Source organism: Apteryx rowi, unplaced genomic scaffold (genome assembly GCF_003343035.1).
Source record: "Apteryx rowi isolate R43461 unplaced genomic scaffold, aptRow1 scaffold_47, whole genome shotgun sequence".
Classification (NCBI taxonomy): domain Eukaryota; kingdom Metazoa; phylum Chordata; class Aves; order Apterygiformes; family Apterygidae; genus Apteryx; species Apteryx rowi.
Genome location: NW_020450727.1, coordinates 2,133,940 through 2,146,357, shown reverse-complemented (window position 1 = coordinate 2,146,357; position 12,418 = coordinate 2,133,940). Strand labels below are relative to the sequence as shown.

The 12,418-nt window shown below is 38.7% G+C and overlaps 1 protein-coding gene across 4 annotated transcripts in view; it reads right to left on the bottom strand.

Moving 5' to 3' along the window:
* Positions 1-12,398, bottom strand: part of USP37 (ubiquitin specific peptidase 37) — a 37,938-nt gene extending 25,540 nt beyond the window's left edge. Inside the window, exons 1-10 of one of the 4 annotated variants that reach the window (XM_026077985.1) lie at positions 12,241-12,398; positions 11,676-11,882; positions 7,872-8,043; positions 7,228-7,328; positions 5,844-6,025; positions 5,410-5,484; positions 4,734-4,831; positions 3,093-3,177; positions 1,799-1,960; positions 1,182-1,313 (exon numbers count right to left, since the gene is read on the bottom strand). In XM_026077985.1, coding sequence (XP_025933770.1) covers positions 1,182-1,313; positions 1,799-1,960; positions 3,093-3,177; positions 4,734-4,831; positions 5,410-5,484; positions 5,844-6,025; positions 7,228-7,328; positions 7,872-8,043; positions 11,676-11,831 — 1,163 coding nt within the window. In that variant the 5' untranslated portion in view covers positions 11,832-11,882; positions 12,241-12,398. Of the gene's footprint in view, positions 1-1,181; positions 1,314-1,798; positions 1,961-3,092; positions 3,178-4,733; positions 4,832-5,409; positions 5,485-5,843; positions 6,026-7,227; positions 7,329-7,871; positions 8,044-11,675; positions 11,883-12,240 lie in introns of those variants that run through there. The other 3 variants (XM_026077987.1, XM_026077986.1, XM_026077988.1) reach the window with 3 other exon arrangements.
* Between the last annotated feature and the right edge of the window lie 20 nt (positions 12,399-12,418).

The window sequence follows — 12,418 nt, the reverse complement described above, 5'->3', positions numbered from 1 at the left end:
ATGACAATTTGCCTTAAACAAAAGCTACAGACACACACTGGAGTGAGATCAGTTTACCGCAGCCCAACAAGTTTCTGTCATTCTGCTGGACTACAGTAAGTGTGTAAGTGTCTCTCCTAACCCGCGACAACTGCTAAGTGAAGCATGTTAGCAAACACCACCTCACCGTAGCGCAATCGATAAGCAATCCCTTTTAAAGCGCGGTGACATTCATCGTGTTAGATCAGGTTCTCATACCCAAACCCACAGAAGCTAAAGCAGATGCTACCGAGCATCAGCTCTGACCTGTTGTATTGAGGCACAGGACAACACACTGCGCTCTCCATCAGAGGTGCTACGGCACAAGATCTATCCACACAGTTTGCCATTAAATATATGAGGCACCAGCTTGAGAGTTTTTTTGCAAAATTTGGGGAAAGGACATTTGAAAAGGCAGATGGAACAACTTCCAGCTTTGAATATTGTAGGAAGAGTTCAAGAAGGTATAGCAAAGATAGAAATGATCCCAAAAGATAAGAGAGAAAGTAAAATGGAAACAAATGGTTCTGGAATCCTGAATCTTGTTAACTGAGAGTGAAGAAAGGAAGTAGTACACAAGAGTATATATAAAATACTGAATGGTGGAGAGCAAGGTACACAGAGCAAACAGTAGCTTGTCCTTTTGATACACATACAAAGAAATCTGAACGGCAACCGAATTCAAAGTTTGAAAGAGGAAAGAGCGTTTCACACAATACAGACACCTATGGAGTTTCTTGCCATGAGATTTGACGGAGGCAAACCACATTAGGTATAGTTAGTGACCGACTTAAACCCAGCTGGTAACGTTTTAAAGAGAAGTTATTCCATTTCTATTTATTATGAAGTTTCCTGCACTTCCACCTAACGCATTTCACTCTGCCACTAGAAACACAGTGGAATGCATAGAAGACTACCTGTAACCCAGCATTGCTATGTCTAAGGACCTATTTCTGAAGTGAAACTCCAAGACACACAGATGCCTATGATTTATTTTTTGTAAGGGCAGAAAGCAATTCACCATTCTCTGTTTTAGCCAGAGTTTAAGGAAAGCACAATCAATTCACACATCTATGCACACATCACACTCTACAAAGGTACTTCATTATTGCAAAACTAGTTTCTCAATAACAAAAGAAAATATCCCAGAAAATGAATTTTACCTGATAAGTGCATTGAGTGGAATTTTTTTCCATGGGATACCCTGCTTGAGCAAATCATTAGCAAAAGACTGAATTGAGAACAAGGACTGTAAAATGGCATTCATATAGCAGGTGTTTCCCAAGTTTGAAAACCTGGAAAACAGAAGATGTTATTAAACGTGGTGTTACTAACATGCAGGACATCCACCACCCCAGCCACTCCCCACACAATTCTTCACTGGAGGAGTCTTCCTGCCTTTCAGAAAAAAAAAAAATTAATAAAATAAAAACTCACAGCAGAAGGTGTTTACTGGGAAGGCATCTATGAGAATTTCCACAAAAAAACCCCATATATTAAAATACATGTGTATATACACATGAYAGAGAAATGAATCATGCAAGCGTATGAAAGGAATGCGAGTAGCCCGAAATTATCACACCATCTAAAATTTTCAGGAAGTGAATTAAGAATATGTATTTTCCATACCAGAAGAAGTGCTCCCTGTCTCCAGGTTCATTGCTTTCAGCATCAAGTTTGACTTTTTTTTTTTAATGAAACAAATATAAGAAGCATGTGCATATTCTGATGATGAAAGCATGCACATCAGAAAAAAAAAAAAAAAAAAAAAGAAACCTACCCTTGTAATTGTTGTTGTGGATGGGTAGAAAGGGGCACTCGGGGTTTGTTCCACCCTGTGTAATCTTGATTAGATCTCATTTTTTTAACAGAAAGAGGTGCAGGCTGAGAAAGAAATCCCAGGCTTCTTTTGGCTGAGGGGGGCTGGCTGGATACGCTAGACCTAAAAACATAAATGTATGATAAGTATAAGATTTCTAATGTCCTTCCTTAAGCAGTTATAGTCCATGACACTAGCATTCTGCCACTACAGAAGGACTAGTGAAGCCACAAGACAACTGGCATGTATCATAACACAAAACAGGTATGATGGGAAAATTTTATCCAGAACACTTGAGAAATGCTTTCTTTGGTTAAATTTCCATACAACCATAGGTGTGCATGCAGGCAACCAAGTCCTTTGTTTTTAAGGCATTTAACAATTCCTCACGCAGTATGATAAGAAAAAGAATGATTTTGTAGCATGAGACCACAAATAATGAGATTTGTTTAAAAATCACATCTAGGCTAAAGTCTTCATTTTCAGCCTCCCGATCTTGTAATCTAATCACTCCAGACCTCAATTTCTCCTGTATAAAACGTGGACAATGCCTCTTTTCTTCCTTGATGTTTTATCTCATCTATCTAGGGCAGAGACTGACAGTCTGACTGTACAGTGTCTACAACAAAAGAATCCCAACCTCAGTGGGATTCTCTTAGTATTACTGGAATACTATTATTAAAAAATAGAGTTCCATATAATTTATCTACCTGTGAAAAATGAAGTTAGTATCGTTTTACCAGGATTTAGTCTCAAGTTCTAGAGTTTAGATATCACCTGGATCAGCTAAACTATTAACTATTCCTCATTAAGTTTGATTTTGATGCCAGATTCTTCCAAAACCTCCCAAGCAGTGCTGTACAAAGGTGGAGACTCTCATACGCATAGCCAGGCTTCTGTTGCACAGAAATGGATTTCTGTCCTAAAACCTTGAAAAAGTTCCCTCCAACAGAAAAGGTTATTAGAAAACTCAGATTTTAAATATATCACTTTCTTTGATGAGGTTCTGCAAAATATAATAAACTTCAGTGATTTTAGACAGCCCACTTCTTACAAGCAATAGCTGAAGTCTGTAGATGTAACTTGAACAATTGTAGCCATATTGAATACCCAGATTGTACTTTTAGAAAAAATATGATATACATATTTTATGCATAAAAGCTATATACAATCTGATAAATATACAGGAAACTGAAGATCCTATTTTCTGAGAAAGAGATGTCATTTACAGTTCATGCTAATGAATCAGTCCTACCTGTCCAGGGTGGAACTACCAGTGGAGTACTCTTTTGACGAGGACCTACTACCATAAAAGGATGATGACTGCAGTGGTAAAACACCTTGAAAAAGAAATAGAAAGGCAGGTCATTTTGCTCCAGGTAGCTCAGCTCTTTGGTTCAAAAATATTTAGCCAAAAGCCAAWAGCTAAATTTTATTTAGCTCAAATATTATTTTCCAGCATTGACTATTAAATAAAGTACTAAATCAAATATAAAAAAATAAGCAAAGATATGCTGGAATTTTAATCGTTTGATATCATAATACCCACCATATCCAAATTGCAATATATAACATTAAAAAGTCACTGAAATGATGCAACTATCTGAAACATAATAAATGCCCACCTCTTATTCAATATACAAAATACATGTAACAGAAAACTTAGTAATGATTTCCAATACGGTGTTCTCAAAATTCAAGGTAAATATGCAGAAGCGAAAACAGTTTCTCTTCCCACTACAAATTCTGCAGTAAATTACTATACGCTTAGGGCAGAACAGGATTGTTTCATCGTTCTGACATCCTCTTGTCAGATCCTGAGAATCTAATATCTCAGATGGTGCCAACAAAAAGCATGGTCCCAAGAGACAAAAAAACCCATCTGCTAAGGTGAATCATAGCATAAGTTAGGTTGGACAATAAATAAACGCTTCCTTCCATCCCAGCCTGAAATGGCTTGAGCCACGCAACTTTCAAGTATACAGCCATATGAAGGAAGTTAACAATACTGTTAGCTGACTTGCAGGTATACACATTCCAGATTTTAATTTTGACTTGAAAAAGCAAACCAGATTTTCATTCAGAGATAAACAGTCACCTTGCTTGCTCCTCTAGCAACATATTTGTGCCATCTGAGCTGCACTAAAAAGAGTGCATTCAGTATTGTTTCCCATAAAAGCAAAATCCTGAATGCATTCCTCTTCATGAGGCAAGAGGTTCAATATTTGGAAATATAACTGAAGAACTGTTTATGATACCAGTTTATGAACATACTGTCCACATTACTATAATGCCTATACCCTTGTCACACTCCAGAATCCAACAGAACTACTGTAAAAACAGAAGAGAAGTCCCAGCCCCGAGGAGTTCCCCTTCTAAATGCTGGAGAAGAGATAGGGGAATGCAAGCAAACAGTAAGGCAATATTGCACCCAGCAAGGTAGGCTGTATTTTCAGCACAACAGCCTAAAATTTGTGCGAGCATTAATAGCAAAGGAGAGCTTTAAAGATAAATAAGAAAGAAGGTGAAAAGGAATTCACTGGATGTTTATAGGAGTCCCCTCCCAATAGTAAGTGCAACTTAGGGGAAAGCCTGAAGCTGCTCGTTGAATTTTCAAGCAAGTAGACACATGGGCCGCCATCAGCAGACAGGTACAGGGGCGAGGGTCACACAAAGTGAGCAGTGAGAGGTAAGCCAGGGCAGGCTTGAAAAATGTAGGGAAGTCATTTGCATCTCATATATGGCTCTGTAGGAAGCAAGAAAGTTGGTGGCACAGGGTAAGCAAAAGGTTAAGAAAACAAGCTCTGCTGCTGCTTTCTGATCTGGTATCAAAGGAGCAAAATTGTACTGGTCAAAGCCAGAAGGTATCATCTGGCTTTATCTTTATTTTTTTTACCTGATGTCCTATTTTCCTCTGCCTGCTTCAGATTCAACTGTTTCTCTCTGCTACTATTTAAATACTTCCATGCTGGATCACTCAGGGCTTTATTATTCCTGCAGATAAACATGAATGGAAGTCAGAGCAGTTGTAGAAAATACAGGATATTCCTGGTCAATATTTACAACTTGTTTTAAAGCATTTCTCTCCTATTGCCTTTAGTACTCAACTATGGAATACATAAACTTCGCTAGCAAATAAGTTTAACTATTTCATTTAAATAAGCCTTCTTACTTATGAAGAAATGTGAATGTGCACATAAAGAGCTAATTTCCAAATGGCAGTTCTTCCCTTTGAGTTTTGTCTTGAAAAGGGTCAAAGCAAGTTCAGTAAGGAACCTACTAATTGCTATACACATATACGTGTGACAATTCAAGCTAAGCTGAAAAAGAAAGATGACAAAATTTGCACCTGCCAGTCTTCTGCAAATCAATTATTATATCGGGTTATACTTCCCTCATTAATCCTGAATGCAAACCCTATTTTAAGCATCCAGTAGGATCTGACTTTTATTAGTGGCTGGCCTGTATAATGTTGCTGAGGCAGAGGAAATACTCAAGCTTTCTTTTCAGAAATATTTACATTTACAAACAAAAAAAGTTTAAATCACAAACCAAAAACAACAGTTACTTACGTTGAAGAATCGTTCTCTTTGGGATAATCTTCACTCATTTCTGAACCAGGAGGTTGTGTTCTTTTCCTCTTTTCACTAATGACAGAAAAATTTTGAAGTAATCACTCTTTCAGAAAGGTTAGTAAACAATCCCCTTCCAATTCAACAGATCTTCTCAATGCTTTCTATGCATTTTTCACCTATCTTCCACAACATCCACTTTTATAACATATACAGAGAAGAATTTGTTCTGCACAACTAAGTTTTTCATAAAGCTCAAATGCCAGTAACAGCCAGAGGCTAAAAAAGCACATATTAACATCCTGTTAAAAGCAACAGCAAAACCATAGGAAGCAAAGTGTTCTCTTCTTACTTCTAGGTGTAACATGTTCAGTCTCTAGCTCTACAGCGTGCTAAGTTTCAACAATACCATAATAAAGGAATACCATTCTTACCGATTCTCCAATAGGCCTGTTCTGTGAGGGACTGATGATGCAGGAGACGCTGAAATGTTAACCCTGTTGCTAGGCGTTCCGGTTCCAGGGGAATTCTTAACAGATGTTCTAGCTGGGGTTCCCAGCACCTTTCGAAATGGATTTTCATCCTTACTTTCCACAGTCACTCTTTTGGGAGGAGTCTGCAAAATCCAAGGGGGGAGGGGGCGGACATGACCCAAACAATGAAAAACATGATCATCTTTAGTCTAAACTAGAATTTACATTGCCGCTTTACTTGCCACAGCGTAGAATCCAAAAACAGAAAAAATGCTGCTTGTGACAGAATGTGAGAGTTTAAACACTAGACATGTGTAAAATTCGGACAGTATAGATGCAAGTCCTAAACATCAAACCCTACTGTAGTAACCAAATCCCCTTCTCAATTCCTCTTGGTAAACCGGCTCATTGGACTTCTGTTTTTAAAATCTTCTTTATATTCTTTGATATGGAAAGATGCACACCATGATTCCTAACTACCCCTAGAACCATTCCAGGTGGTATTTAAAAAAAAAAAAAGTCATATAAAACCCACACATTTAGAACAGTGCCCTGACAGCTTTGGCCCAAGCCAGCATCACATGTAATGCAACGAAAGAGCTGATAGCTGGCTAAAGAACATTCATCAGTTTTAGACTTGAAAACTAAACATGTCTAAACTTACCACTGTATGTACAGCCTTAGAGTTTTTGCTATGAGATTCCTTTAAGCAACATGTAAAGTTTGTTTTGGGACAACGTCAAAACAACTTTCCCTCAGGGCTGCAATAAAAGTATATTCACAGAGATAATGTGAGAAAATGAGAAAAAGGATAAATAGAAGTAGTTTCAAGGAAAGTCACCTTCAGGAAGAAGTCTGTGACATTTACATGAAAAACTGAGCAGAATGGCACAAATTCAGTAACTCTATTTTACAAAAATGTGGCCAGCAGCTTCTGAACGTATACGTCTGGCTGAAACCTGCTAAGCTCATTATGCTGACTTTAACATGCTCAGATGCAGCGTATTTCGGGTGTTCAGTATAAACAGAGAGATATTCAGAACTACGTGAGAGGCACATCTTAAGCATATATTTTCCCTCTGTTTCTACTTCTCCTTTGCTTGACTGATTGCTCAGCAATCTTCCACAGCCAGATGCTGACTTTCCTCAGCCGTGCAGAATGGGAGATAGATGTTTATGGGATATCGTGGCAAGAGTGTATTCCAAGCCCTCTGGATTACAAAGGCTTTGGATGCAAAATGAGTATTTACAATGCTATTACAATGTACAATAAGAGCATAAGAGGAAGAAATAAATAAAAGGAAATTAGAGAAGAGGAAAAATTTGAGCTTTAAGTTTAACAAACCTGGTTTTCTATATAGGATAATTGTCTGTTAGCTTCCTTCTGTGTGGTCCTGCTGCCCAGCACACCTCCAAAGCTGCCAGATCCCTGAGAAGGTTTCCCAGCTGACAGAGGAAGTGCACAACATTTAGTTTGTCATTTAATTGACTGGCATTCTTATGTGCAAGAATGTTATTTACAGTTGAACTTGGAAGAGACAGCAGATTTCCAGACAGTACAATACTCTGAGAGCACAGACATAAGCTCATTTTTATGAATAGCCCTTATACTGGTTGTTTACTTAATGGGCACTAGAATCCCTACCCTTTGAAAGATAAAAATTAAATAAGAGGAAAAATAAAAAGGAGAAGAGTCTTTGCACATGTGATAAACACACAAGAGTTTTTCCAAATACACACATGCTTACAACATAAACAATAGGTCCAAGTTTATTTTCTGCTCATTGTTGAGCATGACAAGGTACATTATGAGAAAGGTGAGTAACAAAAATTTGGGTTCAGGGCCAAAAAGAAGCATTTACACAAATGCAACATGCAAAGAAAGTCAGTAACACAAGGAAGACAAAACGGCTAAAGGTGAAAAAAGAAAACAGAGCATTTATCCTTCCCCAACCTGTCATTAGTATGATTTACAACAATTGTACTTACCAGTATGAACCCTGTCCTGAYGGACTGCATCCAAATACATCCGCATTTCATTTGCATCTTTAAATGGTACCTTATCAATTGTCAGGAAGCTGGTATCCTTTAGTGTTAGCATCAGACAGCACAGTTTTCTACCATTTGGTCGTAAGGTCACAGTTTTAATATTATGGCTTAGCTGAAAAGGGAAAAGTGACTATAAACAAAATCCAACTTAAAAAGACCAAAATACTAATACATTCAAACAAAACACTTCAAGTCAAGAGAGTTAGAGGTACTTACACAGAAATACTTTCCCCTGCTTCTTTTTGAGCAAACATTAAGCCTCACAGAATTAATGCAATCAGTTATCCTGGAAACCGACAGAACTGAAAGGACACTATCACTATAGCTGAACAGTCTCTGTATGCCTGGATTAGCTTTCTAAAACTTAGTTTGCTGTAAAGTGTGACATTGCTGAACACAAAGGAGTAAGAGCATCATACAGTTCCATTTAGCTGTCTGAGACTTCTACATAAAGTTTGAATTATTATTTAAGATGATGAAAGCTTAAAAGTTTTGAGTTTCAAATATTAAGCACAAACTTCCATTTAGTTTATAATTAGCTCTAAGGGAAAGCAGATTTGACATAGCTGAAATAATCTGGTTAAGAAATAAGTCAGTAAGAAACATACTTAGCCTATATGCAGCATTAAAACAATTAAGTGATATCAAAGTTTCAGGGTTATGGTCAATCAGAAGAATAATTTTAATAAGAGTCTGTGCTCCCTAATATCACCACTGTTACTTTATTCTATATTATACCATTATATAATTGTTACTTTCTGATAAGTCACCTACAAGAAATTGGCCATTCAATAATGTTTCTATCCATGCAGGTTAAGGGTAATTCTTAAAACAGAGGAAGCAAAAGAGTATCTTACATCTGCTGGATAAATGCAAGTTTAATGATACATACCTAAGCATATTTACATTTTAAATTCCCTTGTCCTTCTTCACTTAATTCTTCATTTTGCTAGCCACTTCTTTAGCCTTGCCTAAGATTAGGCACTAGTTATGCAACAAGCTCCATGCCAGTATATTGCTATTCTCACACAGTGCTCCAAACAAGACTGGAAACCACAGCCAAGGTCATTGGGAAGGCTTTTACTACATCTCTGTGTAGTGCCTATCAGATTGGAGGCTTCTCTTAATTCAGCTATCTGCATACTGCCACACTATCAATATAAATAATGATGCTGAATTAATAAACACTAATTATACCCTAACACCAAAGTTTCACTATACAGTGCGCTAGAAGCTGTCTCTTTCAAATTGTACGCAAGTTTAAAAAAAAAGGGGGGGGGGAATTCCTGATTTTTATTTAAACTTGCTCAAATATATAAAAGAAGACTATAAGACAGTAAAATGCACACCATGTCCATCAATGAGATTTCCCTCCCTCCCCCCACCCCCCCAGATCTCTAGCTTTTTGGGAAGCCAATCTAGACCTACCAGCAGTTTTTGAGAGAGGCTGGAAATCCACCTCAATAAGAAACTAAAGGGTTTATTTTGCTGGAAAATTACACTTCTGTAATATTTTATGCTCAATTCTTGTTCTTAAAAAAAAAAAGAAAAGAAAAGAAAAGGCTAAAAATATCTTCAAAGACTGAAGAATTGAAAAGGGGCTTCAAATTTTTCATCCTCGCTTAAAACATGGAGCCAGCTGGAAAGGGATTACAGTTACTTCACTATCCCAGTGCAGAACAATCTATTTCAGCTCAAAATGCTATCATGAAAGGCCTCTACACATACTCTCCATGCACCTGCTATGGCCCAACCAATGTTATAAAGTCTTGGGAGGTGGAGTAAATGAAATAGTTCTTTTAGTACCTATCTACCATCTAGCACAACCAGATCAAATCTTTTAAACATCTGTAAAATACATCATCTTATGTAAAAAGTTTGATGACACACTAGTGACTGTGGAAAGAGATATAACCCTGGATCTATTTAAATGTTTTATTACAGAAATGAAAAAAGGTAGAGAAACGGCCTATTGTCCTCCCAGAGCAACTTGTCAACAAATAATGTTACTTCTAAAGCAGACTTATCAGGCATTTGTCACACCTGTAACAACATGCTAGAATGCACTGATGGACAGGGGGCAGCTCATGTAAACTACAGTCAGGTGCCAGCCCGCGGTGCAAGGGGCAGTCTGCTTTCCCTGCCTGCTACTTGTTCCCACATGCACTCTTGTGCTCATACTAGTGTCTGTGTCACTGCAGGATGAGCAGGACTGGAAAGCAGATCCACTGAAGAATAACCACTGTCCAAACATACAGAATTGGTCTAAGGATGTGGCTGCTCACTTACTCCTCTTCCTTCACTGTGTTCCTAGCTACATGGTCCATGCTACCCCCTCTACCAGATCTGACATCTGGTCCCTTCCGTGACTTAATTCAAGTGAAAGCCCTCTACTTATTCTGAGTTAGTTTTCTGCCAAGTCTGTGAAATGAACTGGCTCACAGAGAGATCCGACGAGCGCCAGAGCCAGCAGACGGCAGGAGGCTGGGAGCAAGACCTGCCCCTTAGGCCATGGTTACTTGTTACATAGGTTCAATCTCCCTGTGGAGCTACCCTTCCAGTCGCTGCGATGCCACGTTAACACTTGTCTGCACAGAAAGGAACGTGTGAGAACAAGCACCCGGGGAAGATACAGGGGCAAGAAATGACCGCTCCTCTCAGTAGCGGCACAGTCTACTGCTGGATTAAAGCAAACATGCGGTCATAGCATCATATGTGAGAAGACAGACCATTCTTAAGACTTTCAGGTTTACAGTAACAGAGGTAGCAACCGCCCAACATTGATCACTTTTATGCCTTGATTTGAAAGCAACACAGGCTGATCTAACTGCTAATTGTCACGGCTGTTAGGTTCTCTGCTGAGACTTTTCAGCACACTATGGCAACAAAACCTGATCTTTCAAAAAAGGTCAACACACAGACGTGGCTCAGAGAAAGGTCTGATGAACGCTAGAGCTGGAAAATGATTGTGGCAAGAAAAAGCAGAAGCCAACACTTAGATCAGTTAAGGCTGCTACAACACCACTAACTGATACAGGATTTTTTTTTTAACCTGCTCCTTCCCTCTACATTTGTTTAAATTAGATAGTAATTTCTTACCTAAAAGAAAGAACTAGGAAAAGTGAGATGAAAATGACTACAGAATGAAAAGAAAAAAAAAAAAAAGCTGTTTAGGCTGAATATTGGAAGAGAATCCTTAATAATGATATGCATCAGTCCCCCAGTGAGGAAACCACATTGTCTGGCATGTTTAAAACCTAAAACTTGGCAGAACTGTAATACATATATAGTACAACAGTCTTGTATAAACAAACAGAAAAGCTACAAGTATGTTAACATTGATATTCTTCAGCTGGGAAAACTGCTAGTATAGATGCAACCCTTTAGGATCACATGGAGCTTCACTTCTAGATTCTGCAAATGTATCAGTAAGAGAAAGGCTACATGTTCCAAAAATCTAAACATGTGAGATAAGATACTGTATACTTCGGTAGTCTTTCCTCTGCTTTTCATTTCTTTCTATTCAGTTGTATGCTTGATGCTGACCTTAGCAGATCCTTTAACAATACACCTGAATAATTTACAGGAGAGTTATACAAAGAGATTAGTGTTCAGGAAACGAGGAACAAGAAACAGTGACAGAGGGAAGTTTATGTGACTCTTAATAGCCTTGAAGAGGACAGCTGTTCACAAAAGGGCACAATCCATGCACTGCTCAAACAAAAGCCTGAATATTTGGTGTACCTGAAATGTCTTTGGAATTCCTCCAACATTGTAGTGAACCACTAGACTCACTTTGTTGTCCTTCTCCACAATTTCAAAGCTTCCTTCTTTCCATTTTGTAATCCCAGTCTGCATGCTGCGCATCCGAACAGGTCCATGCACCTTTAACGGAGCCATGCTTTCTCACAGAAAGAGCTAATAGGAGTAAGTGTACTTCACTTTAAAAACCTGTTAAAAAGAAGAATACAACTAACTAGTACCAAATAATCTCTACAGAAAGATAAAAATATGGTTAAACATTCCTGTAGAAGTTTGGTAAAAGTAAGCTTTGTTGCTTCTTTAATACACCTGAAGGAAATGCAGACCAAGAAAACTTTTCCAGTTTGGAGAGCAAGACACTGATTCCTAAACATTCAAAGGTGAGCAGAGCCAACACAGACACAGAAGTTCTTTCAGATCCTTAAAACTTTCCAGAGATTTAAGGAGGAGGAGGGAAAAAGAAAAAGTGCCTATCTTCAGGAAGAAAGTATAAAGTTGACAAAGGGGAAAAAAACAAAGTTTCAGAGAAACCCCCACACGGAATTACTTTGTTTCGGCTGCGACTGGAGCCCGGAGAAACCCCTCGGAGGGTTGCGTTACCTCAGGTAGCACCGACAGGTAGCGACCAGGGCGCCCTCCCCGGACGGCTCTGCCCGGCAGGCGCCCGGCCCGCACAGGGCCCCGCCGAGCCGCGGGGCTCTCCCGGCGCAACGGGGAGTCACGGC